General features: G+C 42.4%; 1 protein-coding gene across 2 annotated transcripts in view; it reads right to left on the reverse strand.

Annotated features, from left to right (window-relative positions):
• Positions 1-298: 298 nt before the first annotated feature.
• LOC136711670 (transient receptor potential cation channel subfamily M member 2) overlaps positions 299-26,418 on the reverse strand; it is a 28,972-nt gene continuing 2,852 nt past the window's right edge. The window contains exons 3-31 of one of the 2 annotated variants that reach the window (XM_066688057.1): positions 26,050-26,230; positions 24,908-25,074; positions 22,986-23,166; positions 22,824-22,900; positions 22,315-22,515; positions 22,074-22,176; positions 21,229-21,356; positions 19,165-19,467; positions 14,687-14,812; positions 14,372-14,498; positions 12,993-13,138; positions 11,074-11,183; positions 10,294-10,519; positions 9,894-10,009; positions 9,490-9,622; positions 9,056-9,227; positions 8,369-8,549; positions 7,963-8,153; positions 5,063-5,198; positions 4,333-4,420; positions 4,102-4,189; positions 3,485-3,636; positions 2,877-2,944; positions 2,536-2,565; positions 2,366-2,452; positions 1,962-2,040; positions 1,695-1,796; positions 1,232-1,348; positions 299-924 (exon numbers count right to left, since the gene is read on the reverse strand). In XM_066688057.1, the coding sequence (XP_066544154.1) occupies positions 766-924; positions 1,232-1,348; positions 1,695-1,796; positions 1,962-2,040; positions 2,366-2,452; positions 2,536-2,565; positions 2,877-2,944; positions 3,485-3,636; positions 4,102-4,189; positions 4,333-4,420; positions 5,063-5,198; positions 7,963-8,153; positions 8,369-8,549; positions 9,056-9,227; positions 9,490-9,622; positions 9,894-10,009; positions 10,294-10,519; positions 11,074-11,183; positions 12,993-13,138; positions 14,372-14,498; positions 14,687-14,812; positions 19,165-19,467; positions 21,229-21,356; positions 22,074-22,176; positions 22,315-22,515; positions 22,824-22,900; positions 22,986-23,166; positions 24,908-25,074; positions 26,050-26,230 (3,975 nt within the window). In that variant the 3' untranslated portion in view covers positions 299-765. The remainder of the gene's footprint in view (positions 925-1,231; positions 1,349-1,694; positions 1,797-1,961; positions 2,041-2,365; positions 2,453-2,535; positions 2,566-2,876; positions 2,945-3,484; positions 3,637-4,101; positions 4,190-4,332; positions 4,421-5,062; positions 5,199-7,962; positions 8,154-8,368; positions 8,550-9,055; positions 9,228-9,489; positions 9,623-9,893; positions 10,010-10,293; positions 10,520-11,073; positions 11,184-12,992; positions 13,139-14,371; positions 14,499-14,686; positions 14,813-19,164; positions 19,468-21,228; positions 21,357-22,073; positions 22,177-22,314; positions 22,516-22,823; positions 22,901-22,985; positions 23,167-24,907; positions 25,075-26,049; positions 26,231-26,418) is intronic. The other variant, XM_066688058.1, reaches the window with a different exon arrangement.

Here is a 26,418-nt window from a genome sequence, read left to right on the forward strand (position 1 = left end):
GGACACTCACTGCCTGCAAAAAGGAGTGAATGTTTGAGGATTCATTTCTGCCAATATCTAAAGCCACATGAAAGATGGGACAATTTGGCTCAGACACTTCATCCGCCGAGGTCAAGGAAACCCCCGGCAGCTTCTCATCAAAATGACTCACGCTCTTTGTTCATCAGCTCAGTTTGTCCGAGGATGAAACACACCCACCCATGATGTCATGTACCAAGAATTTTTTTGTTTCACCATTTAGGAACACCTGGAATTCATATTATCCAGTGCGTTTAAAGTGAAGAAACCCAAAACAATCCTCAGTGCAGTCACTTTTATTTACACATTACATTTTTTTTTTAAAAACACCAGGGACTTAGTGCATTGGATAAAAGCTAAAATTATGCAGTTATGCATTAAAGCAATGCTATACAAGGAAAATTTGTCCCAACCAGATAATGTACATTTTGCCCTGAAAAGTGTAAACGGCAATGGTTGTGGGGTAGAAGAGAGAAAGTATAGGTGTATTAAAAGGTAACAAAAAGTGTTAAGACCCCTACTTTTAAAATTGAGAAGGACATAGAAGTGCAAGATAAAGAACAAATTATAAAGTGGTCACCCCCCCCACCCCCACCGACCAACAAAGTTTAAAAGTAACATCTTTAAGGGCTTTAATACATTGGGACATTTTTAGAATAAGACCGAAGTTCACCAGCTAGTGTGTGTAACGGTCTGTATATTTATATTAAAATCAAGAAAGCAAAGTCTACCATGCTACATAGATTGTCAGCTGCAAGTCTGACTTATCCAGCATTCGGGTCCAAGTTGTATATGGTGGAGATCAGCCACTGTCTGCAGGATGTCTTTCTGGTAGGCACACAGAGGGGCTTGGTCATTCACTTCCTGCCACTGCACCTGCATTCCTGAAGCACTTCCTGCTGAGCCCTACACAGCACAGGACAAAACCGTGTTAATTACAGTGTATATCCAGAAGGAAGAGAACCAATAGGACGTTGGTCTTACAAATCAAGGGCACTTGAAATATACATTGACATACGGACAACCTTGGTAAATCCCATCCCAGAATGTAACCATGACTGAACTTCAATATCTTTGCCCTGAGAATGCACATCAAATCACCAAATTAAAGCCCAATAATCCACGCTGATCCTGTACTTTTTGTCGCAGGCCATCTTAATAAAAATCACACTATGTGGTATAAAAATGAGGTGCCCAATTGATAAACCCTCACCATTCTGCTCAGTTCCTTGTGTACCACGTCGGTTCTATCAAAGTGGAAGTTGTAAACAGTGGTTTCCACCCATGAGTGGTCAGTATTTCTGAAGTCATCCACATAACCTTCATACACCTACACATACAAAACACAAAATTCACAAATCGCTAGAATGTCTTCAGCTCATTTGTAGCCTGGGGTTTACTCAAACTCCCCCTCATGCTCACAGTCTGGGACTCATAGGAGTGTTAATGGTTTCATAACATGGATGAGGCATGGAACAAGAAAGTATGGCCACATGGGTTGCAAACCAAGTACATGGACCATAAAGGAAACCCTAAATACACACCTTTCCCTGATGAAGGGGTATAAGCAGAAGTACAGAAAGGTAAGCTGAAGATTTAAATCCATTTGGGCTGCATTAAAGATGGTTCTGTGCCTCAGAGTCGCATGGAGCTCAATCAGGCAGGTTCTCGTTTACCTTGGCACTAGTACGCAGCATGTCAGTGATTCTCTCCTTCAGCTTCTCACTCAATATCAGATTCAGCCTCTTTGGTAGGTCCTCATCCGGCTGGAGAACTCCCTGTAAAATTAAAAATCAGGGCAAAGACTTTTAAACCACAACATAAGATGCAGGTTCCTGGAGGGCTTTCCCCATGAAATGTGGCATGCAGGAGTCAAATTAAATCAGACATTAGCAGATCAAAGTTTAGGAAAGTGGTTTAAAATGGATAAAAATCAACCTCACCCCTGGAAAAGACCAGAGATCACCTTCCTTTTCCCTGACAACGATGAACTCCAGGAGTGACACCTCAAGCTTCTTCCAGCTGGAACAAATTTTTATTATTTATGTTTTTTGGTTCAAAATAAAAATGACAGATGTGGAAAATTCAAAGAGAAAAATAAGGAACAGATCAACTTTGTTTAATAAATTTCCATTAATCTAGAAAACAAAAACAAAATCATGGAGGCATTTACAGAAGTTGTCCCAGGACTTAATTAAACTTTGATCTAATTGGACCTTTTATTCCAACACCAGCCATTTCCCACAAGTTGCTTCTCCAGTGACGTTCTTTTATTTATTTAACCTCATAACTCCCTACTTCATAAATCTGCTTCAGTGCCTCTGTGGAGTGATGGTGCACAGCTTACCGTGTGATGACTGGGTCTATGGCCTGGTTTGGGCCTAGCCGATACAATGACCCTTTCCCCTCAATGCCAGTCCTTCCTACTGGGTTTCTGAAAACATTCCAGAATTTAACATTTTCCATTAATAATTAAACCTTTATGCATTAAATAAAAATTAATTACTTATAGCTTACCTGAAATGATCTGTGATAAGATTGTCCAGCCTATAATAAACAAAAGTTATTCATGGAAGAATTGTCTTTCCTGCTTTGCCAGGTACAGATCAGGCTACAACAAAATGGTTGATAGTAGTGCTTCCTAAATGAGGATTTATACACAGTATACAAGGCATTTAGTTTACGGAGTGACCACTGAGAGTGACAGTGGAAACTGACAAAGTGTTTTGGTTTAATATAGTTTATATTAGAAAAGAAATGTTCATTGCTTAATACTAGATAACGGTTGGAGGAAAAGTTGCAAAAGACAGGTGTACAAGTGACTAAGGAGGCTTCGTCCTGGTAAAATGACAACTCACTCTAAAGGATCTGCGTTTCTTGAACTGGAATCATTGTAAACAGTTGGTTGGTAAAGAGGGAACTTCACCTGCAAAACATCAGAAGTTTAGGGATTTTGGCGTTCAAAATTAAAAACTCCAGGCAGTGTATTTGGTCTTGACATTGTAAAGTTGACATTTAGGTGAAGGAAGAGTAAGCCATACTATTTGCTGTGTACACTCAGATTCTTAAAGGTTTTAAATTGTTGTAATAAAAAGTGCAACACCGAAGGTTCGGTACACAAACCACCAACGCATTTCCTCCAAACTCCCAACCCTGGTGCTGGAGTCGGTCTACTGGCTTTCACCCCAGCCCCACGGTCATCTGCTTACCTGAAGGAGTTAAACCTGTATAAGAGTGGAAGACCACTGACCAGGTGGGAAGATGGTTCATAGTTCAGTTACGTGTTGAATTAAAAGCTCAAAACACCTGCAGACATGGAAACTCTGGGAAGCATGGTCACAAAAATCATGGCAAAAGGTGGCTATGAATAGGACTGATGGAAAAATTGGTCTTTAAATCAAGTGGAAGAGGAGGCAATTGCTGCAAGTCTAAAGCCACGTCTAGTAAAACTAGAAGCATTACGCACCTCCCAGGGAACATACTCCTCTGGAACTGGGAATCGCATCTCTGTGGTGCCGGGGTAAATGAGCTGGGTGGCATTGACGTGCTGCTGCGGTTTCTCTGGTCTGGCTTCCGGTGATGGTTCTAGCTCATCTGCTTCTGTGCTTTTGAGCCATACTGCAAAAGGCAAAGGGTTCCCCAAGATGGCCATTAGACAGTGACTCGCCTCGTGAAGAGGAATGAGAACGACCAGAGCGGCTGCCTGGCTGGAGATCGGCAGTGGAACAAGCATTTCCAAACATTCGACAAGAAAACCACAACAAAACCCTCCAGGAACTACCCCTCAATACCTGTGCATTAATACATTTGAAATTTAAAATGTTAGAGGTCCATGTGAAACCAACAAACAAAATGGGAGCCCTAATACAACATCGCTGATGTTTCATGCCTTTGATCAAAAGACATGTCCCCTTCTGAAATGAGCATTAAATTCCTTAACATGAGCATAACATTTGGCCTGATGTGAAATTTGGAATAGCTTCTCTACACTTTTCAAAATCACTTATTTAGGTAGCAGTTTAAAATATAAATGCTTTATAAAGCTCACAGTCACAGGATCCAAGGAAAATAAACGGGACTTACAAAGCATGGGGTCATCCACTGAAGACTGCAGGACACTGGTCTGCAGAGCATTCACTATCCATTGTAAAGCTATATTGGACTCTGCAACCTGTGTAGGAAAACATGCAAGTATTCCAAGATTAGTGTGCAATTACTGGAACTAATGTGAATTTAAAATGATACTTTAATAGAAATCTCTATTGCAATCATACAAATGATCTGTGGTTTTAGAAGGAGCAGGAAAACCCAAACCTGCTTTTCCAGGTGATCCAGCTGCTTTGCCACAGAATCAGTGTCTTTGCCCTGCTTGCTCTCCAGCAGATCCACTGCCACTCTGACCCTGCAGGAATTGTCAATATACGAGGCAAGCACTGCAGGCAAACTGCACCTCACTCGCCCAGAGAGCTTGGAGATCCACTTACAGTTTGTCATTACAATTACTACAATATACTATACATCAAATATAAAAACACACCTCTACCCCGATAAAGATTTGTTAAATGCAAATTTGGATATAATATGGTAAATTTAGCCAATTGGTAGCACTTCTATTAGTACCATAGTTAATACACTTCAGTATCTCAAATATTTTAATTAAAGAAAGGAAATTCATTCATTAGTTTTGCAGACAATTTATAGCATAGAAGAAAAAAAAGTGAGCAATAGGTGAGAAGACGTTAAGATTAGTCTCCCAAGGACTGTTATATCGAGGTAGAGGTATACATTAACATACTACATTGACTATGAAATATTAGAGAATGCTACAAATAACTAGAATTAGAGGAATATTTTACAAACAATACAGAAAAGCATATTTAATAAATACAAAGTTACCACCACTATACAGATGTAATAAAGAAGTTACAAAAAAACACAAGTTACTATAATATAGTATAAAGCCTCTTTGAAGAGCAGTAACAATGCAAACAGTTGACATTGGTCTGACCACTTGACCCCAATCCTGCACCTCAGGAAATCTTACTTCTTGGCTGTGTCCAAGATAATGTTCTCAGTACTCTGGCCCTGGGCCTGACACCGGCTCGCCAGGTAGTTCTCCTTCATGAAGGCCTCCCACAATATCTCCACCTCCACGTCCTCTCTCGGCTTCTTTGAGCGGTCTGACATGATAAAATGGGGAGAGGGACAGCTCATCACTAGGGGACTGACCAGTTATTAACAGGTTACCAGTTGAGGAAGACCCATCAGAATCCCATCAACTGGGAGATCATGCCATTCCTGGTAAATTCCACACAATACAACCTTTTGCTGCTTCAACTAGACAAGGAAAGATTTTGGATATTGGCTGATATGATAGCCTAGAGTCCTGAATCAGACAATGGATTGGGATTTCATCTTCCTGGTTAGACTATGATGGCAAGGGCCAACATGTGCTGTTGAGCCCATAAAATCCCTCACAGAAGCCCCTTAGTCAGGACAAGTAGAAAGGCCTACAGTGAGGGAAAAAAGTATTTGATCCCCTGCTGATTTTGTACATTTGCCCACTGACAAAGAAATGATCAGTCTAGAATTTTAAAAGGTAGGTGTATTTTAACAGTGAGAGACAGAATAACAAAAATCCAGAAAAACACATTTCAAGTTATACATTGATTTGCATGTTAATGAGGGAAATCAGTATTTGACCCCTTCGACTTTGTGATTGCCAACAAGGGTTTTGCCACCAAGTACTGAGGCCAGACGTTTCTTGTAGTTGGCCACCAGGTTTGCACACATCTCAGGAGGGATTTTGTCCCACTCCTCTTTGCAGATCCTCTCCAAGTCATTAAGGTTTCGAGGCTGACGTTTGGCAACTCAAACCTTCAGCTCCCTCCACAGATTTTCTATGGGATTAAGGTCTGGAGACTGGCTAGGCCACTCCAGGACCTTAATGCATTTCTTCTTGAGCCACTCCTTTGTTGCCTTGGCTGTGCGTTTTGGGTCATTGTCATGCTGGAATACCCATCCACGAACCATTTTCAATGCCCTGGCTGAGGGAAGGAGGTTCTCACCCAAGATTTGATGGTACATGGCCGCGTCCATCGTCCCTTTGATGCGGTGCAGTTGTCCTGTCCCCTTAGCAGAAAAACACCCCCAAAGCATAATGTTTCCACCTCCATGTTTGACGGTGGGGATGGTGTTCTTGGGGTCATTCCTCCTCCTCCAAACATGGCGAGTTGAGTTGATGCCAAAGAGCTCCATTTTGGTCTCATCTGACCACAACACTTACACCCAGTTCTCCTCTGAATCATTCAGATGTACAGGCCCGTCTGAAGTTTGCCAATGAACATGTGCTTTCTTGAGCAGGGGAACCTTGCGGGCGCTGCAGGATTTCAGTCCTTCACGGCGTAGTGTGATACCAATTGTTTTCTTGGTGACTATGGTCCCAGCTGATCATTAACAAGATCCTCCCTTGTAGTTCTGGGCTGATTCCTCACCGTTCTCATGATCATTGAAACTCCACGAGGTGAGATCTTGCATGGAGCCCCAGACCGAGGGAGACTGACAGTTATTTTGGGTTTCTTCCATTTGCGAATAATCACACCAACTATTGTCACCTTCTCACCAAGCTGCTTGGCGATGGTCTTGTAGCCCATTCCAGCCTTGTGTAGGTCTACAATCTTGTCCCCGACATCCTTGGACAGCTCTTTGGTCTTGGCCAAGGTGGAGAGTTTGGAATCTGATTGATTGGTTGCTTCTGTGGACAGGTGTCTTTTATACAGGGAACGAGCCGAGATTAGGAACACTCTTAAAAGGAGTGCTCCTAATCTCAGTTTGTTACCTGTATAAAAGACACCTGGGAGCCAGAAATCTTGCCGATTGATAGGGGATCAAATACTAAATTTCCCTCATTAACATGCAAATCGATGTATAACTTTTTTGAAATGCTTTTTTCTGTATTTTTTTGTTATTCCGTCTCACTGTTAAAATACAACTACCATTATAGACTGATCATTTCTTTGTCAGTGGGCAAACGTACAAAATCAGCAGGGGATCAAATACATTTTTCCCCTCACTGTATGCACAATACGCAGGTAAGTACCAAATCAATTTGATAACTTCAATGCAGAAAAATCACATTGGTACAATTTTGACAGGACTGTAGCAAACATTCTGGGGTGGGGAACCTTATAGCTATATATTGCATTTTAATTTAAAAAGATCAGCAGTTGTATAGAACTTCATCCCTTGCAACTGAATACATTTGAAATTTGTCACTCTGCAACTGCACAGATGGACTTGAGTGGCCCACTATTACAAACACACTGTAGGTCAAGGGAGACCAAATAAATGTCAAAGAACACCTGGGAGATACAGACAATGACAGGTCTGTGGTCTGCGAGTAGTGCCAGCACTCCCTGAACTGCTATTTGCCAAATGTAAAAATCAGTAGATTGGTTTAAGTAAATATCAATTTAAAATTAAAGGTACACTGGTAATGAGTACAATTGCAAACAAAACATGTTTAAGGGTTACTGATGCAGTCTACCAAAACTTCATATTGTATTGTAATGGCAGGCAAATCAGCAATTCTGTGCGACTGTGTTGATCTTGGGGGGGAAGAAACACTCAAATTAGGCCATGGTCAGTGGTCTTTGCTAGAAAGCACTTTTGGAATATCTATACATTTAAAATAAAATCATAGTCTGCAAAAATTGAGAAAAGTCCCATTAGTAGACAAACTCGCATGCTCTCCAGACCATAGGGATACATGCGTGTTATCTGTCCAACTGCATTCCACAATACAAAATTGAACTGTATGGTTTTGTTGGCATATTTGCTAAACAAAGCTATACATATTGGTTTTCAAAAGTTGCAGTTTAGACCCAGTATGAACATTTACATCCATAAATTAAACCACTGGAAACTTGGCACATAGCGACAAACCAGATTTTGGGCACTCCCGCCAAAAAAGGTTCTTCACCCCTAGGATAAGGAGTCTGATGAAGAGGTAGAGGTGGCTGAGAATGATCAAGGGCGGGGGGGCAGAGGGCCGGCTGTGGTACTCCTTGATCAGTTGGTAGCGCTGGAACTTCCAGATCTGGTCCGTGTTGTCCTGGACCTCTTGAAATGTGTAGCTGTGAAAGGCAAATGGGTCAAATGCACTGTGCAGTAAGCATATACAGCTTTTATCCTTGAGTTTATGGATCATATAGGACTGGATTCCAGACCCTGCTTTAATAGTGACCCTAATGGGTGTTGTCTCTTATGGTCCATCTGTAAAGAATGGAGGTAGGTTTATTTTCCATTTGTGGTCACATTGTATAAAGTGGGAGGCAACTGCAGTACTCACGTAAGCATTGCTACCAGCAAATTGAGCAGCAGAATATTGGCGAAGAGAAGGTAGACACAGAGCAGGGTGGTAGTCAACCACACAGGAAAAGCTGGGGTCTGGTCACTATTGAGGACTGGGCACCTGGGCTTCAGTGGGTCGCTACCAGTTAATGTGCACTGGCTAATGTCAAATCCAAGGTCTAAAATAGGTGTGGAGGAGGGGGGGGGGGGGGGGAAAGTCCATCTTTATACAATGAAAAATAATGATCAAGGGTAAGATTAAGACCGCATAAAACACTGCGCCTGAAACACTGTGGAAGAGAACTTAAAAGATAAGGCCAGAGTCCTAAATAGAATACAAAGTTCTGGTCACTTTTACAAAAGATTAGAACCATTAGATTAGTCACAAGAATGAGAAGAAATTAAATCTCAAATGTTGGATAGAAAGGCTTTAAACATTTTGGGTATTAAAGCGGACTGGAAACCAGGTTTTATTGCTGCATTAAGTTTTCCAGGGTATTCAAAATAGGCTTTAGTATACGGACAAGATTAAATTTGGGGAAATGGAAAATCAAAAGTTAGTGACGGAGGCATTTCTGACTGAGGAAACAGATTCCATTTTGGTTAAAAATCACACACTTCCCCCCCACCCCCTTATAAAAATCTGCTGGATGTGAAGAAACGCACCAGCTGGTATGGCACTTACGGTCAACGTTGGAGGGCACTTGTCCAAATACGGTCAGGTAGGGCTCATACACAACACCTCGTAATATCCAGTCCAGCCGATCCTCATTTTGAATCAAGATGGCATGTTTGGCCACTCCATAAGCCAGTACAAACACAGCCAGCAGGAACATGAAGAAGAACATGTCCTTCATCTGGGGGGGTGAAAGCAGTGTCAATTTGGAAGAGTCAATGTGGTCCAATGGCCAGATTTTGTCCAAAGAAATCCAGATGCATTAGCTTGACAAAAAAGATCTGATCACTGATGCAACACAAATGACCAACTTACAGATAGTAATGATTGCAAGTTAAGCTCGTTTCACATTAATATGAAGAGAGACTTCTCCTTACAGACTTTGATAAGATAAGCATGAAATTCATTTAAAAAAAATTGCTTTCGGTTTGAATCCCACTCACCATTCTCTTCACAATGATGATCTTTGGCCCTAGAGTTTTGCTGACTGCAAAGATAGCCAACAGTCGTAAGCAAAATATGATAAAATCGAAGCAAAGGATGATTTTCCCAACATAGAAACCAGAAACCGTCAATCTGAAATTATAGAATGAAAAAGCCACAAGACTAGAGTTGAAATTGTCTAGGACTTTATGCGCTAGAAGTACGATTATGCTTTTTTTCCCTCTTTTTATAAAATAGCTCAACGTCAAAATCCACTGCTCTGCCATCATGGGTCATCTAGTGATTCGTTCCAAAGCTACTGGACTGAATAAGTGTTCTTGTTCCTTTTACTACCACCCGAATGAACCACTTTTCCACCAGTGTAACTACATTTCTCTTTCAGAGCAAAGTAACAAAGACCAACCTGCATACAAGCCCAGGAATGAAAAATAAAATTGCCAGAATATCAAGCTTGTTCCATATGTCACTGATATAGATCCTTGCCTTCCTTTGGAAATGAAACCCATCTGGATTAAACAGCTGCCCACAGAACAAAAAAAAAAAAAATGGGTTCAGCATGTCTTCAGGCTGGACCATGGGAACACCACTGCATTATAGAATGTATTAAAGCACAGTAAATTGGAAAATCAAAAGACCTAGATGATGCATCTGAATTTAACTCCTCTCCCATGCAACCGATACATAAACAAGCATGCACTGCCAAACATGTCTCAAACATTCCTGCACACCAAAAACTAGGTCATACCCCAACTAATGGGAACATATTGCTAGTGGCACTTTAAACCACACAGTGATTGGCTCACCTGCCGAATCTCCTCAAACACTAAAGAAAGAACCCACACATAGAGCAGGATCTCCCAGCCAGAGGGGGTGACCTGGAAGTTCATCATCAGGGTGTAGGCGAAGAGGCAGAGGAATATGAAGTAGGATATTATGTTCCAGTAGAACTTGACCACCGGGGAGTTGAAGAAGCTCAGAAGACTGGCGAGGCAGCTCAGGGGTCGAGGGTAAAGCTGCTCCTGGTTCGAGCTGAAGAAACCAGAGCAGAGACCACCGTGGTAAGTGGAAACCCCACAATACATATGTGATTAGCAAATCCCAGATTTGTACGTAAAGTATAACAGGATACACGATCAAGGAAACCGTGGGACTGAAAGGACTATTATAGCAGTTACACTTCACACCGTGATCTACAACAGTGTTATTCAATATTTTAATCTCCATTTCTTCAGTGTATTCTGCAATAGACATTTTGAGGTCATCTCGCCAGGGCTCAGACCATAACTCAGCCATACCAAAAACCATTGATTCCATATGGTCAATGTCCTCTTTTTCTCTCCTGCTTCCTTTGACAGATGGGATGAAGATGTACCACGTCTTAAATATTGCATGCATATACTGGTTTATTACCCATCTCAATAACTATAACAATTTAGCATTTTGGAATTGGATCAAATCTAACAATGCTTAAAATGTAGAAACAGGGTTGTCCATTCAAAGAATTTTGAAATTGGACCAAAGATTTAGATTTCAGAAATCTTTATTTAAGGTTTTAATATAGATGCATTAGAAAAGGCAGAAACCTGAATGTGATGAGACCAGTGCAGAGGAGAGGGAAGAACATGCATAGTAACATCTTCCACATTGCCATGTCCTCTGCCAGCCCCCCAAGCCACATCTTGGTCATGAAAGCCTGGGTAGAAAAATTCCAATGATGGTAAAGCACCATTTCCAAGAAATAACCATATCCACACCATGCATCAAATTGTTTATATACATTATCTTACAAATATTTGGTTGTTTATATTCAGTGCATCCGGAAAGTATTCACAGCACTTCACTTTATCCACATTATGTTACAGCCTTATTCCAAAATGGATTAATTTCTCAATTCTACAAACAATACCCCATAATGACAACGTGAAAGAAGTGGGTTTGAAATCTTTGCAAATTTATTAAAAAAAAAAAAGCACACATACACAAGTATTCACAGCCTTTGCCATGACACTCAAAATTGAGCTCAGGTGCATCCTGTTTCCAATGATCATCCTTGAGGTTTCTACAACTTGGAGTCCACCGGTGGTAAATTCTGTTGATTGGACAGGATTTGGAAAGGCACACCTGTCTATATAAGGTCCCACAGTTAACAGGGTTTGTGCTCTGACATGCAAAGCCATGAAGTCCAAGGAATTGTCAGGATTGTATCGAGGCACAGATCTGGGGAAGGGTACAGAAAAAGTTCTGCAGCATTGAAGGTCCTAATGAGGACAGTGGCCTCCATCATCCATAAATAGAAGTTGGAACCACCAGGACTCTTCCGAGAGCTGGCCGCCCAGCCAAACTGAGCGATCGGGGGAGAAGGGCCTTAGTCAGGGAGGTGACCAAGAACCCGATGGTCACCCTGACAGAGCTCCAGCATGTCTCTGTGGAGAGAGGAGAACCTTCCAGAAGAACAACCATCTCTGCAGCACTCAGGCCTGTATGGTAGAGTGGCCAGACGGAAGCCACTCCTCAGTAAAAGGCAAATGACAGCCCGCCTGGAGTTTGACAAAAGGCACCTGAAGAACTCTCAGACCATGAGAAACAAAATTATCTGTTCTGATAAAACAGAGATTGAACTCTTTGGCCTGAATGGCAAGCGTCATATCTGGAGGAAACCAGGCACCGCTCATCACCTGGCCAATACCATCCCTACAGTGAAGCATGGTGGTGGCAGCATCATGCTGTGGGGATGTTTTTCAGCAGCAGGAACTGGGAGACTAGTCAGGATCGAGGGAAAGATGAATGCAGCAATGTAGAGACATCCTTGATGAAAACCTGCTCCAGAGCCCTTTGGACCTCAGACTGGGGCGAAGGTTCATCGTCCAACAGGACAACAACCCTAAGCACACAGCCAAGATAACAAAGGAGTGGCTATAGGACAACTCTGTGAATGTCCTAGAGTGGCCCAGCCAGAGCCAGACTTTAACCCAATTGAACGTCTCTGGAGAGATCTGAAAATGGCTGTGCACTGATGCTCCCCATCCAACCCGATGGGAGCTTGAGAGGTCCTGCAAAGAATGGGAGAAACTGCCCAAAAATAGGTGTGCCAAGCTTGTAGCATCATTCTCAAAGACATGAGGCTGTAATTGGTGCCAGAGGTGCTTCAACAAAGTATTGAGCAAAGGCTGTGAACTTATGTACATGTGCTTTTTTTTTTTTTGTCTTTAATAAATTTGCAAAGATTTCAAAACAAACTTCTTTCAAGTTGTCATTATGAATTAATTTAATCAATTTTGAAATAAGGCAGTAACATAAAATGTGGAAAAAGTGAAGCGCTGCGAATACTTTCCGGATGCACTGTAGTCCTTAAACACAGAAGGCTCTGGGCAGGTAGTGTGCTCTAGAAGATACCATCAGATTAAGCGATTAATAGAGGAGAGGGACCTGTGCAGACTTAGACTGACTGAGCAGATTGCAGTTTCTAACAAAACAAGATCCCAAAGAGTGTGAAGAACCCCACCTGGACGCCTCCTTGGGCCACAAAGCTTGTGTTGTAGGACTCTAGAGCCAGGCACAAGCAGCTGGTTCTACCCCAGGCCTGGGAGGGACGGATCAGCAACTTCTCAGCTCTCCGCTCATCTCTGGTGTAGCACTCTGTGAACACACCTGCAGAGCAAAGAGATTCATCAACCCTTATTAGACCAGCGGACGAGGGGTGGACAGGGTCCAGTTCCTGATAATGGGCCCACTCAGTCATTTGGTAAAAAGGTGTACATTAAGGACAGAACATCCATCTATGGGAATCTCCAAGTCAAAGCTCCATCAGTAAGTGGTCTGAAACTTATCATTTTCAGTGCATCCCACTAATTTGCAAAACATTGCCATTTTCCTTTAGCCACCCATACAAAGCAATGTCAATGACTTTTGAGACTGAAGAGGAATATTCATGACATGCCAAATCATGGTGAAGAACTGCATTTCTTTCCCCGTTTGTCAGTGTGAACAAGGTCACGGTCTCGTACGTATGCCTTAAATTTACCCCAGTTTAACCATCTAGGGGTTTTCCTGAGCATTTCTCAATCAGAAACCAAACTTCCACTCGTCACAGAACAGATGTGTGGGCATGTGATCGCTCTCTCCTGTCTGGTGTGCATAAGTGCCTGTAGTTTGTAACTTCTCCAAGACCGTTCAAGAGGCAATCTCAAGAACATCTTCCTTGCAGCTGCTTGTAATAAAAACCTTTTGATTGTACCTCCAATCTCTGGATTTCTGCAATTCTAGGATTTTGAAAATGGGAGGAGGGTCCGGGGGCCTCCCCAGGAAGTTTTGTAAAATGGATTTTTAAAACTCAGTTTGTAAGCGAAGATTTAATTACAAGGATAAGCTGGGCTATTCTTAACAATCCAGCAATAATGTACCACCATATTTGCTAATACATTAACACAAAATCGACCGCAGCAATACCTTATAACACAATAGAGACAACTTCTCCACCCACCTCACCCCCAAAAGTGCTTCAATATGGACACCTTCCCTCCTCCTCCCCCTTTAAACACTACACATTAAGAAGCCCCTTTTAATCCATTAGCTAAAAAGTTACTGCTCTACTGATAGTGAGCAGAGATAACCAGAGCCAGCTAGGGTTACAATAGCTGAACTTTAAAAGAGGACACTCCAAAAGGTTTTTTGCATTAAATGTCTGAATAAGTTGAGTAACATTCAATCCCTGGACCCTTATGTAACATACAGTGCAAATATATCAAAATATGTATAATGTATTTGTTCAATACATTGTTGTATGGCAAAAAGGTGCTATAATGCTTTAACAAGAAAAATCACCTCAAGTTCAAAGATTTTGAAGATCATTCATAAAGGAGGAACTCAATGGCAATACTGTACCCATCGCATGTTTTTCATAATGATCGGCTAGATCCCTCATGTCATTTGACTTTTCACCCTCCTCCTCTTCCGCCAGCTTCTTCAGGATCCTGCTGGCTGCTAGGGCTGCAGTGATACAATCCTTACACTGCAAAGGTGAAGACGTGAACATATTAGACTCGGCTTCCACTCAGAAATAGCGAGTGTTGGTGCCGAGGACACAATACAGTACAGATGTTTTGAGTGTGCTGGATGGACCAAAGAGCAAGCTGGACTGCCAACAGGTCCTCAGCATGGCAGGAGTTCTCCACACCTGGTTTCCATCCTCCTACTTACCTGTTCCCAGAAAATCTCTGCCAGCTCTCTCCTATTCTGCAGAATAGCCCAGATGAAGAGATCCCGTGCTGGGTCCTCTAGCGTTTTCACTGGGGTCCTTTCACCCACAGGGGGTGTCGTAGGCACCTGCAAATAATGCAAGGAACAATTGTTGCTTCCCTATGAATGTGCATTATAGGGTGCACTTCAGCCACACAATTATTAAAATCAAATTAAAATAGAAATGGGGGTGCATTGGTTTCATATTAAATCAGAGAGGGAAGTCACACCTGCCATTCAAATATGACATCCACAACTGTGGATTAAGATCTCTTGGTTCCCAGACATCAGCCAAAATAAAGGAAAAGCAAATGCATAGATTGACACTATCCATGAGAGGCTAAAGGATACATCATGTAATCCAGAATAGAGGAATCTTAAATTAGATGATTGAACCATTAACACGTGAAGTTTATTACAATGAAGTATATTTCAAAAACAGGAATACCAAGTGTTGGAATAAATAGGCCAAATACTTTAGGTAATTGCAAACTAATTTTAAACATTAACTTCACCATTACAAACACTTTAGTTCTGATTTGTACCATTTCATAGATACAAGTACAATACAGCAGTACCTACTTCCAATTTTGAAATTGATACATCCAAAAGCTGTGTTATTAATTGCCGTTGATGCCACAACATTTTAGAAATCCCACAGAATGATTTAAAATAGTGTATAATTGAACTTTATAGACCAATTTAGTTTTTGGGAGTTGTGCTGTGGTTAGTAAATAGATCAAGACAAATCAAGAATACTGGAAAGATTTTTTTTTTTTGAGTAAGTCCCAATGTGATTTCCCACTTTCCCAAAATGTTATAGGAAAGGAAGTTTTGTAATCAGAAGGGTTTATACAAGTAAGACAGTTGCTACCTTTAGAAGGGACTTTGGTTCCTACACACATCAAATTTAACCATGCAAGGCTAGGTTTTCCCAGATATGAACAGGCCATTGATGAAGAGGTCACTTCAATTCCCCAATTTCAGGTTAATACTATTCCATTACATTATCAGCTTCTCCAGAATCAGAACACATAGGGCTACGCCCTTCAGAAATGGCCGGTGTTGGGCAGTAGCATCACTACAAGTAGAGCCGTTACTAGTTTAAGTACATTTCTCAGTAGAGTGGTGGTAGCATTGCCGTTTTCTGAATCAAATCGCTTTTCAGTAGCAAAGCGATTATTGATCAAGTAGTGCAGGAACATCCACACAAGCTACATTTCCCCCCAAGCATTTCTGAAGCTCAAGCTCAAGTCTGAAATACAACTACCAAGGATCAGTAAGTGACGCCACCACCATACACAGACCTGTGTGTAGCCGACAGAAGCACTTCTGTATGATGGGGACATCACGTACCAATCCTTGGGCTGATGCCTGAGACTTTGCTGCAGGGGAATAAACACACGCAAGATTGAGTTTACTTGATGGAAAGATGGCAGAGGGTGAGGACGGAGAGGAATTGATCCCAAGAGAGTCGCCATGGCTGTACCTCAAGAAATGCCCTCAACTTCCAAGACGTCAAACACGAATGAGAACACACATTCAGGCAATTCCCGAATAAGCCAACACAACCATCGCCAACCAAGCTAATCACCATTATTCAGTAAAGTCTGCAAACACCAGCTAGCAACTTGTCAACAGCTAACCACTAGCTAGTTACATTTGTTTCCCCCCCCCCACTGTTGGAGAATAAAAATAGTGTTGGGAGGTAGGGGAGGGTGCAAGAGAAACTTAAACCGTACATATAGGAGTGAAGAGGTGGGGAAAGAATGAGGGAACAGAGGAAATGTTGAAGTTTAGATTATTCTGAAATTATGACTTTTAGTAGTTTTTAAAACATTGGAGAGGGTTCACCCAACTAAAATGGCCTCCACGGAAATGCACCAAGAGGAGCACACCCCAGAATGAGGAGGAACACCCAGTTTCCCCTCATATAAGGCAGTGTAGCACAGTATTTCAGGGGTGGTAGCTCCACCTAACCCAAGAGCAATTTGACAAGTTGATCCTTAACTTCATCATTCAAGGACTGCATCCACTTCACACTGTGGAAAGACCAGAGTACATTGATTTATTCAGAGAGATTTTACCCTCCAGGCATTTGATGTCCAGGAGAACATTGGGAAGAATGCTTGTGGATGAGCATTTAAAAACAAAAACAAAAACACACACACCCAATGAAAAGCACACAGTCTAAGACTTTGTCAAAACAGAACCATGCATGTACCACAACAAATGCATGGTCAAAACAACAGAAGCTTCCTTGGGGTGACTATCCACTGGATAAACCAAGAAACAAAGCATCTGCTCTGGGGCATTAGCCTGTCGCAGGATCATAGGGCACCACACATGATGTTTGACCGAGATGTCGAAATCTCTGTGCAGGTCTTCCAACATAAAAGACAAGGTGACCGTTACAACCATAGATAATGGTTGTAATTTTGTGAAGGCTTTCAGCATCTTTTCAGAAGTTCAAATAACCATTCAAGACAGAGAAGAAGGGACACATGGTCTTCATAAATGTCAGACATCTTAAATGAAACCGAAGACTACAGTCTCCGACCTCATCAGCGATGAGCCTGCCATACCCTCAACCTGGTTTCCACAAGAGACATCGAGGGTGCTTTAACCCAGTCAGAACCCTTTAAAAATGCATCGAGATCAACGATTGGCAAATGCAAGGTGGAACTCCACTTGCCATGCCATGGAGCGCTTGAATACCTGTAGCCTGACAAAAGAACAAAACCTCCAGGAAACCTGCGAGAAGCTTCAGGTGACTCACTTCAAATGTAGCAGAACTCGCCTTCATACAGGAGTATGTTCAGGTAAATATTACCTTTATTTTGATATGTACTTCAGTTAACTGGTGTTCAGGTACTGTAATCCATATATCGGATGGAACATAAATGCAGCCACATAGCCACAACCTCTCAGTGAGCTTACTAGTGTAGTGAATTTCTCCCAGGTTATTAACTTAATGTTAAACGACTACTAATTATTAGGATGATTATGAATAACATTGATTACCGTTACATTTGCACAATAATTCTCATCTTTTAGGTTATGGCGCCCCTGGCCAAGGCCCTTGACGTACTACAGTCCATTAGAATGTGGGCACCAACACTCCTGTGTAGGCCAATCTCGATTCTGCTCGAGAAGATTGAGCAGATGAAACATGAGACCAAACTACATCACTATAACCCACTGGTAGATGCCATCAATAGTGTGAAGCAGAGGTTTGGATACATTTTTCAAGATGCAAGGTTGCTCATAGCCTCATCCTATGTTCAGATTGGCATACATCCCCAGTGGATGGAAGGCTGATGTGTCAAACCTGAAAGCAGAAGTAAACCTGCTTCAAACTCGATCTCCAGATCACATGCAGACAGATGGCGAGGACCAAACTGATGATGGCGATGATGGGAAGTATCCAGTTACTTCACGGAGAACAAGAACAGTTCTGAATTAAGTGGACAGCTACTTGCAGTCAACCGAAACCAACCTTGTCAATGCATTCCAAAACCTGCCAATGAAGATCTTCCTGAAGATCAACACAGGAGTCCCTGCTACTGCAGCGTGTGAACGACTAGTGTAGGAAAATACATTTTCCGACTAAAAAGAGAAAGTCTTTCCGATACAAATTTTGAAAAGCTTCCATTGTGTCGTGTGAACAAACACCTCGTGAGAAGGATCAGGGTCCAGCCTGGTCACCTCTTCCTCTAGTGAGGAGGAAGCTTTGATATGTAGTGGCAGAAACTTTGTTTCCATGGAGAGAGAGAACACACTTGGAGGACTTTTTTTTTTTTTTTTTTTTTGCCATGTTGTTATGGTTTGGAGCAGGTCTTTATTCTATTGCTACTATGGTTTGAGCACAGTTACCGAGTTTTGAGTTAACTTACAGTTTGTTCTGGAAATGTGCCCAAGTCTAAATTGAGCACACACACGTTTTATTATGTGGAGCACATGTTTTTTGTTGCCAAATTGGTTCTGGAACAGAGAGCAATTGTTTATTAAAAAATAGGCATGCAAAATTGTTCAGTTCACAGCTTGTTTGACAGTTTTATTGATCGAGATAGCATTGACTTGGAATGAAGTTGGTTCAATATAAATTAAGAAAAACGTAGTAAAGATGCAAGATGTAGTAAACTACTTTTGCCATGTTGCTGTAGCTTAGCTTGAGACATTTCCCTGGGGGGTAGCTTCAGTGTATTGAAGCTTCATTTAAGATGTAGTTAACTGGTAGCTTAGCTTACTAGATTTTCCAGGTAGCTTGCCCAACACTGGAAATCGCTGTATTAAAAGGAGGCTACAAAAAAGCCCATGCCCACACAACATCCTCTAGTACTTTATGATTGTGATCCTAAGCCTAAAAATCAAATCTATGGTTATATAACCATTTCCCTGGACACAAGATTTGGATAAGCATTTCTCTGAGCACTTACCGTGATGAGAATGCCACCCTCCAAGCTGCGAGAGGCAGCAGGCTTGGGGTAGAGGGGCTGGGTGAAACTGCCCAGGAGCTGGTGCAGCTCATCAGACACCAGGCCCATAGTGATCCCATCCTTGTGCTTCTGTGAAATCTTGCGCAGGATGAGGCTGCTGGGCTGCAGGTGGTTGTACAGCTCTAGCAGAGTCTGCTCATTCATTAACTCATTCAGACAGACCCCATTCTCCAGGAGCAACTTCACAAAATCAGCCTCGTCCCCAATCAGAGCCGAGAGCATGGCTGGGTGCAGATCACTGGACTGAGGGTGGGGGAGGGGAAGGAAGGGTGAGGTTTTAAGTTCTCAAAAGGCCTTAGTGTATTACACCCCTACCCCACTCCCTTAAGGCTGGGGCACAAACCTTTTGCAAGAACAAGACCGACCCTTACATTCCTAAATAGAGTTTAGAATAGAAGAGGTTTATTTTAGTTTATTATAGATTATTTTATCTTTGGTTCCATCACTTAAACCTTTACAAAACAAATCCACAGTGAGTTTATGAAGATTAGGAATTCTCAATTATATTGAAGACCCAAACTACAGATCACTACTTGGTTTGACCTGAAGAAAGGATAATTGAAGTCCGATACTGGATAATGAATGTGGATTTACACAGAAGTCTTGAGGGTGAGCAGGATTAAAGCAACAAGCTGATCTACACTCACCTAAAGGATTATTAGGAACACCTGTTCAATTTCTCTTTAATGCAATTATCTAACCAACCAATCACATGGCAGTTGCTTCAATGCATTTAGGGGTGTGGTCCTGGTCAAGACAATCTCCTGAACTCCAAACTGAATGTCTGAATGGGAAAGAAAGGTGATTTAAGCAATTTTGAGCGTGGCATGGTTGTTGGTGCCAGACGGGCCGGTCTGAGTATTTCACAATCTGCTCAGTTACTGGGATTTTCACACACAACCATTTCTAGGGTTTACAAAGAATGGTGTGAAAAGGGAAAAACATCCAGTATGCGGCAGTCCTGTGGGCGAAAATGCCTTGTTGATGCTAGAGGTCAGAGGAGAATGGGCCGACTGATTCAAGCTGATAGAAGAGCAACTTTGACTGAAATAACCACTTGTTACAACCGAGGTATGCAGCAAAGCATTTGTGAAGCCACAACACGTACAACCTTGAGGCGGATGGGCTACAACAGCAGAAGACCCCACTGGGTACCACTCATCTCCACTACAAATAGGAAAAAGAGGCTACAATTTGCACAAGCTCACCAAAATTGGACAGTTGAAGACTGGAAAAATGTTGCCTGGTCTGAGGAGTCTCGATTTCTGTTGAGACATTCAGATGGTAGAGTCAGAATTTGGCATAAACAGAATGAGAACATGGATCCATCATGCCTTGTTACCACTGTGCAGGCTGGTGGTGGTGGTGTAATGGTGTGGGGGATGTGTTCTTGGCACACTTTAGGCCCCTTAGTGACAATTGGGCATCGTTTAAATGCCACGGCCTACCTGAGCATTGTTTCTGACCATGTCCATCCCTTTATGACCACCATGTACCCATCCTCTGATGGCTACTTCCAGCAGGATAATGCACCATGTCACTAAGGTCGAATCATTTCAAATTGGTTTCTTGAACATGACAATGAGTTCACTGTACTAAACTGGCCCCCACAGTCACCAGATCTCAACCCAATAGAGCATCTTTGGGATGTGGTGGAACGGGAGCTTCGTGCCCTGGATGTGCATCCCACAAATCTCCATCAACTGCAAGATGCTATCCTATCAATATGGGCCAACATTTCTAAAGAATGCTTTCAGCACCTTGTTGAATCAATGCCACGTAGAATTAAGGCAGTTCTGAAGGCGAAAGGGGGTCAAACACAGTATTAGTATGGTGTTCCTAATAATCCTTTAGGTGAGTGTATATAGGGTCTTCCATGGGCAAAACTGCAGTAACTCTGCAGGTTGAAGTACACAAGATGTTACTGCTTTGCTTTCGGTCACTTGCCTCACTTTGCAGAAGTCAGAAAAAGCAGAGTAAGGTGGATGGAAGAGGGATGCAAACCTTCCATTGCCGGTCCTTGGTGAAGATTTCACTCTTGGCAATGTCCACTCGATTCCAGCGCACAGCCAGCTCCAGCTGCCTCGCCCAGTTCTGCCTCTCCTGGGAGTCACTGGTTTTGGAAGCTGGGGCTTTTCAAGAAAGAACCCAATCAGTACGATTTCCAAAAGGGGGATATGAAAAGCAATTTCCGAAACCCCATTTGGGTCACCTACCACACCGTCATTGCCGGTTTTACACGAAATATAACATGCATCCATTTGCTGCAGCTTTAGAAAGATCTAGAAATATTTGCATTGAGAAGTGCTTTGCAGCTTTTATTTTATTCTGTTATTTGATTTCTCTCCTTTAGGCATTTGTCTGTTAAACAATACCAGCTAACAGTTGCATTTGACAGTTTGTATAGGCACAGCCTTCCAAAATGGTTTCAGAAGAGGTTAAGAGTGCTGAAATGCTGAATAAGTCAGCAAACACTTAAGACTGAAAAAGACTGACACAGTACAGTTTCAGGCATGGGATACATTATGAAAACACTGTGGTAGGATCCTGCATTTAATAGGAAGTAACAAGTATTGTGATGGAGCACACAGTTTTCTAGTATATTATCATAATGTATATAATTCAGTCCAAGACTGCATAATTAAACATCTTCACAGCAGACAGCCATCCGTTTTAGAACGTCAGTAAGTCAATGTTTTTTTAAATGGAAACTGGCACAGTTTTTAAGATTGGGTTTATGGGTTTAATGCAGATTGCAGTTACCGATTGCATCTCAGACCAAATTGCAAGTCAGCTAATTTTAATCTTTCCATGATAGGACAAACAGCCTCATCAGTGAGAACTCATACCTTTCAAAAGTGCTTGGAGAATGGCAACATCCACCTCATTATGGCCCGCTTCGTCCATTCGGAATACAGTCAAAAGCTGCCGCATTCGGATTATATCTTGAATCTAAGAGTTAACATTACTGTACATGCTATTATGTCACTATTACTCTGCTCTGTACAGAGTGCACATTTTAGTTTTCCTTGATTTTAATCTCCATTAGCCCACCCTGCTTGACCCGATCTAGGACCCACTTTACATTACCTTCTTGGTCCATGTGATGATTGTCACCTCATCGAAAGTGTCATATTCCTTGGTGAAGTACCTCTTCAGTTGTTTCTTGATGACCGAGACCCTGATCTGAGACACGGGCAGGTTGGCCACCTGAGCAATGACATCAGCCACCCGGCCCGAGCCCTCCAAGATGACACAGGGGGTGCCGTTGATCATGGCATTGTAGATTGTCTGGCAGGAGATCACACAGCAAACCACAGGATTGGACTTGCAAACTCAACCCAGAGGACCATTACACACACTTACCCTGGTAAAATTTAACATTGGACTTAAATATTTATTAAGGTTTACGATGCCATTACCATTGGCCTGTAATACAGTATGTACAGATTTCTGCAAGTGCATACCCAACTAGGAGACCGTTTCTGTGATGGAAAGGACCAGGAAGCATCATGTGGGCTTAACCACATGCATGGGATTTATTCTACAGGCAATTGAACCACATGGGAAAGGAGTCCAAATTATCACCCAAGACTCACATCCAGTGTGCCAGGTCCTCCCTCAAGCACCACACACACCACGGGTATGGTTACTCCTCCATCTTCAGCAGCAACCCCTAGGGAAGGGAAGACTTGCGTTAAACAGCAACAAGAACCTTATAGAAAACTGATAAACTGAACTAAGACAGAGGTCAATGTCACCTATTTTCCCCAAGGGCTGCATGCTGATGAATTTCTCCAGCTTGCTCCTCAGAGCAATCTCCACTCCGTAACTGCCATGAGTGCCGTTGTCCACCAGTATAAAGTGCGAGTGGTTGTTGTCCAGACAGGACAAGTGGCCCTGGGTCTCTGCATCCAGGGGGTAATGTCCCGGGAACTTCCCCTGAAAAGGAAGCAGCAGAATGGTTTAGGACATTTTCTGGTTCTGGTGAATAAGACTCCTTAACTGGAATCTACCAGAAGAAAACTGAAGCACAAACCAAATGTAAAGCCATGCTGTAGAAATGCAATACGCGTCACCCTTACATGAAACCTGTAGAATATCCTACTACACCCAAGTCAACACCATGGACTGATCACATCAAAGCATTAAATAGTTGTAGTCAAAGATTCACCCCTTTAATTTGAAACCATGATTTAGGGATGCATTTAGATGAACAAATGGTTCCATTATCAATTGATCAATGACAATTTCTTCATGTAGTTGTGAGAATGCAATTTGCCTCCCTCTGCTTTAGTCACTTTTGATAAATCATGAACATGGTAAATATGTGCATTAGGAGCTGATGCACAAAAGCTTGGGGTTTTCAAGTTGCAGACTCCATAAGCCATACCAAAGACCAATGTCTTATTTCTTATAGAGTGGATATGTGCAACTACACCAAGTGTACAAAACATTAGGAACACCAGCTCCTTCCACTTCAGTGTAGATTAAGGGGAGGAAACCAGTTAAAGGAGGATATAAGCCTTAACACAACTGAGAAATGCATTGGGTAGGTTTGCCATTCAGAGAATGAGTAGACAAGATTTAAGTGCCTTTGAATGGGGTATGGTAGTAGGTGCCAAGCACACCATTTTGAGAATGTCAAGAACTGCAACGTTGCTGGCTTTTTCCACACTCAAGTTACCCCATGTGCATCAAAGATGGTCCACCAACCAAAGGACTTCCAGTCAAAAGCAGGCCAATGATCAAAAATGGCTCATGGATAGAAGAGGCCAATGAAGGCTGACAATTTGTACAGAGCAACAGACAGGCTACAGTTAGTCGTCATCTGACAGTCCACTACAACATTGGTGCTGAAAGACCAATAAAATAATGCACAACTTGTTGTACCTTAACAAGAATGGGTTAGGGCACCAATTACCTAGAAGTTCCACTTCTTTCAGAAAAAACTGCAGTTGCAGTGCGCTAAAGAATGAAAACACTGGACATTGGAAGATTGTCAAAACATTTTCTGGTCCGATGAATCCCAGTTCCTGCTATCCATCAACTAATGGATGTCTTCAGTAGGACAATGTCCCATGCCAGGCTAGGATTGTCCAGGAATGGTTCCAGGAACATGAAAGGGAATTCAGCTCAATGCAGTGGCCTCCACAGTCACCAAATCTCAAATCAAATTGATTGACCACCTCTAGGATGAGATGAACTTGTCGGAGTAGAGATCGACTATCAGCTCACATTTTTTGCACAAATCTGTTAACATCCCTGTTAGTGAGCATTTAAGTCGTTTTTTCATTACATAGGTAATAGGCCACCAGTTTTGTCAGCATTGGCGACCGTTGCTGCAGTCAGCAAGCCAATTGCACACTCCCTCAAAACTTCAGACTTGAAATCCATAGATCAGGGCGTAATGAATTTCAATTGACAGATTTCCTTATATGAACTAACTTAAATCTTTGAAATTCTTGCATGTTGCATTTATTTTTTGTTCTGTGGCCGATTCGGTTCTTTGTGAACTAAATGTGCTCCAAGAACATAGTAGAAAGTTTAAAAACATGGTTTATTTTTGGCTCAACATGTCAACAAAGGTTGGATCAACTATCCACATCTCCTAGTTGTCTGTAAACCAGTGTAAATAGGTAATGTGTTCATGTACTCTTCATTGCCTTCTGCTGCAGCTCACCTCAGGGTCCACAAGATACTGGCGGTTGTGCACTGTCCCCCAGGTTGCTATGCCGATAGTAACAATCTTGCCGTCCTTGGAGACGGTGCTCGTGGTGTAGTCTTGCACTGCTGTGCCCACATGCTTCATCACTCCAGTGTTCGTGCCCCCTGTCAGGATCCATGCACCTGCACACAAACCACATAGCTTCACTTCAGGGACCAATACATTCAATGGGTCACATTATCATTCTTGTATTGGATTACATTGAACAGAAGGCATTCACTCAGAACAGGCCCTCTGCATGACAGCAATATTTAAATGGAGTTCCACGATTCAGATTTTCCATTACACCATCAAGAGTAAATTAACTACTGGAATACACTAACCTACAACAGAAAGACCACTCAGGGTGAAGGCATATACTCATGGGAAGATTGCTGCACACTTAAATTTCTCTTCATAAGTTTGGAATTGCCAGTTTTGGGTTTTAAGTTTTAGGAATTGCGAATTGTGCCGATGCATCTCCGCTCATTGCCACATCCCCCACCAGGATGTGGAGGTGGAAGTACGACTGGGATCCTCCCATCATTTTACACACTGCAGGTTATACAGCATGCACAGGAGGTTCAGCGCCAATAGGAGGAGAGGCACATCCCTCTCGGTGGCAAACCTGCAGGCGCACAGGTAGTCGGCAGGGGATGCTCGTCAACAATGAGCCGAGAGTCCCGGCTGATTTAGCCCTCGCTAGCCCAGGTGGGGCTGGCCAATTGCGCACCACCACTGAGCACTCCCGGTCACAAATCGGCAAATGACAAGCCGAGGTTCGCCAGCTTGATCCCGAATCATATGGCGCAGTCTACGCTTTTACCAACTGAACCACTTGAGCCCATTTGCTGCAATTTCAATATTCCTAGAGAATTCCTTGGTATAATATTAAAGCTTCTTAGACAATTTTTTCAATAAAGCACAGGGAAACATGGGATCCTGCTAAAACAAATATAGGCCAACAGACATACAAGGGAAGGTATGGTCCTGCCACAGGAACATCTTAATTTCTAGAACTCCATAATTGCAAAAATCAGACCTGATTTTGTTCAGTGTAGCCACAGAGCACTTTACAGATTGAGAATTCAGGAGCTGTATGAAGGCTGTGCTTGTACCTGTAGTGTGAGCCACCTTGATGAGCCCTCGGCGGAACATGCTCTTCAGCCGGGCCTTCATGTAGAAGTTCTTTGCCCCACCAGTGACAGAGATGAGCAGGTTGGGTGGACTGAGATTCCAGTACTCGGTCACCAGCTGATAGAGGGTCGCAGGGGAGGTGTCTGAAGACACTCGCACAAACTGTAAAAAAAAAAACACCACATAAGAGGGTATGACAAGAGGCCCAGTTCACAGTGCCTGGCTTACATCAACTGGTAACATTTCCTTTCAGGTTAAACTGCAATTGTATAAAGTTTAATTTTGAGCCAGAAAGGGTTAGTGTCTGAACAACCTGTCATTTATAGAATGATGGGAGTGATTGACAGACC

This window comes from Amia ocellicauda, chromosome 16 (assembly GCF_036373705.1).
Source record: "Amia ocellicauda isolate fAmiCal2 chromosome 16, fAmiCal2.hap1, whole genome shotgun sequence".
In the NCBI taxonomy this organism is placed as follows: domain Eukaryota; kingdom Metazoa; phylum Chordata; class Actinopteri; order Amiiformes; family Amiidae; genus Amia; species Amia ocellicauda.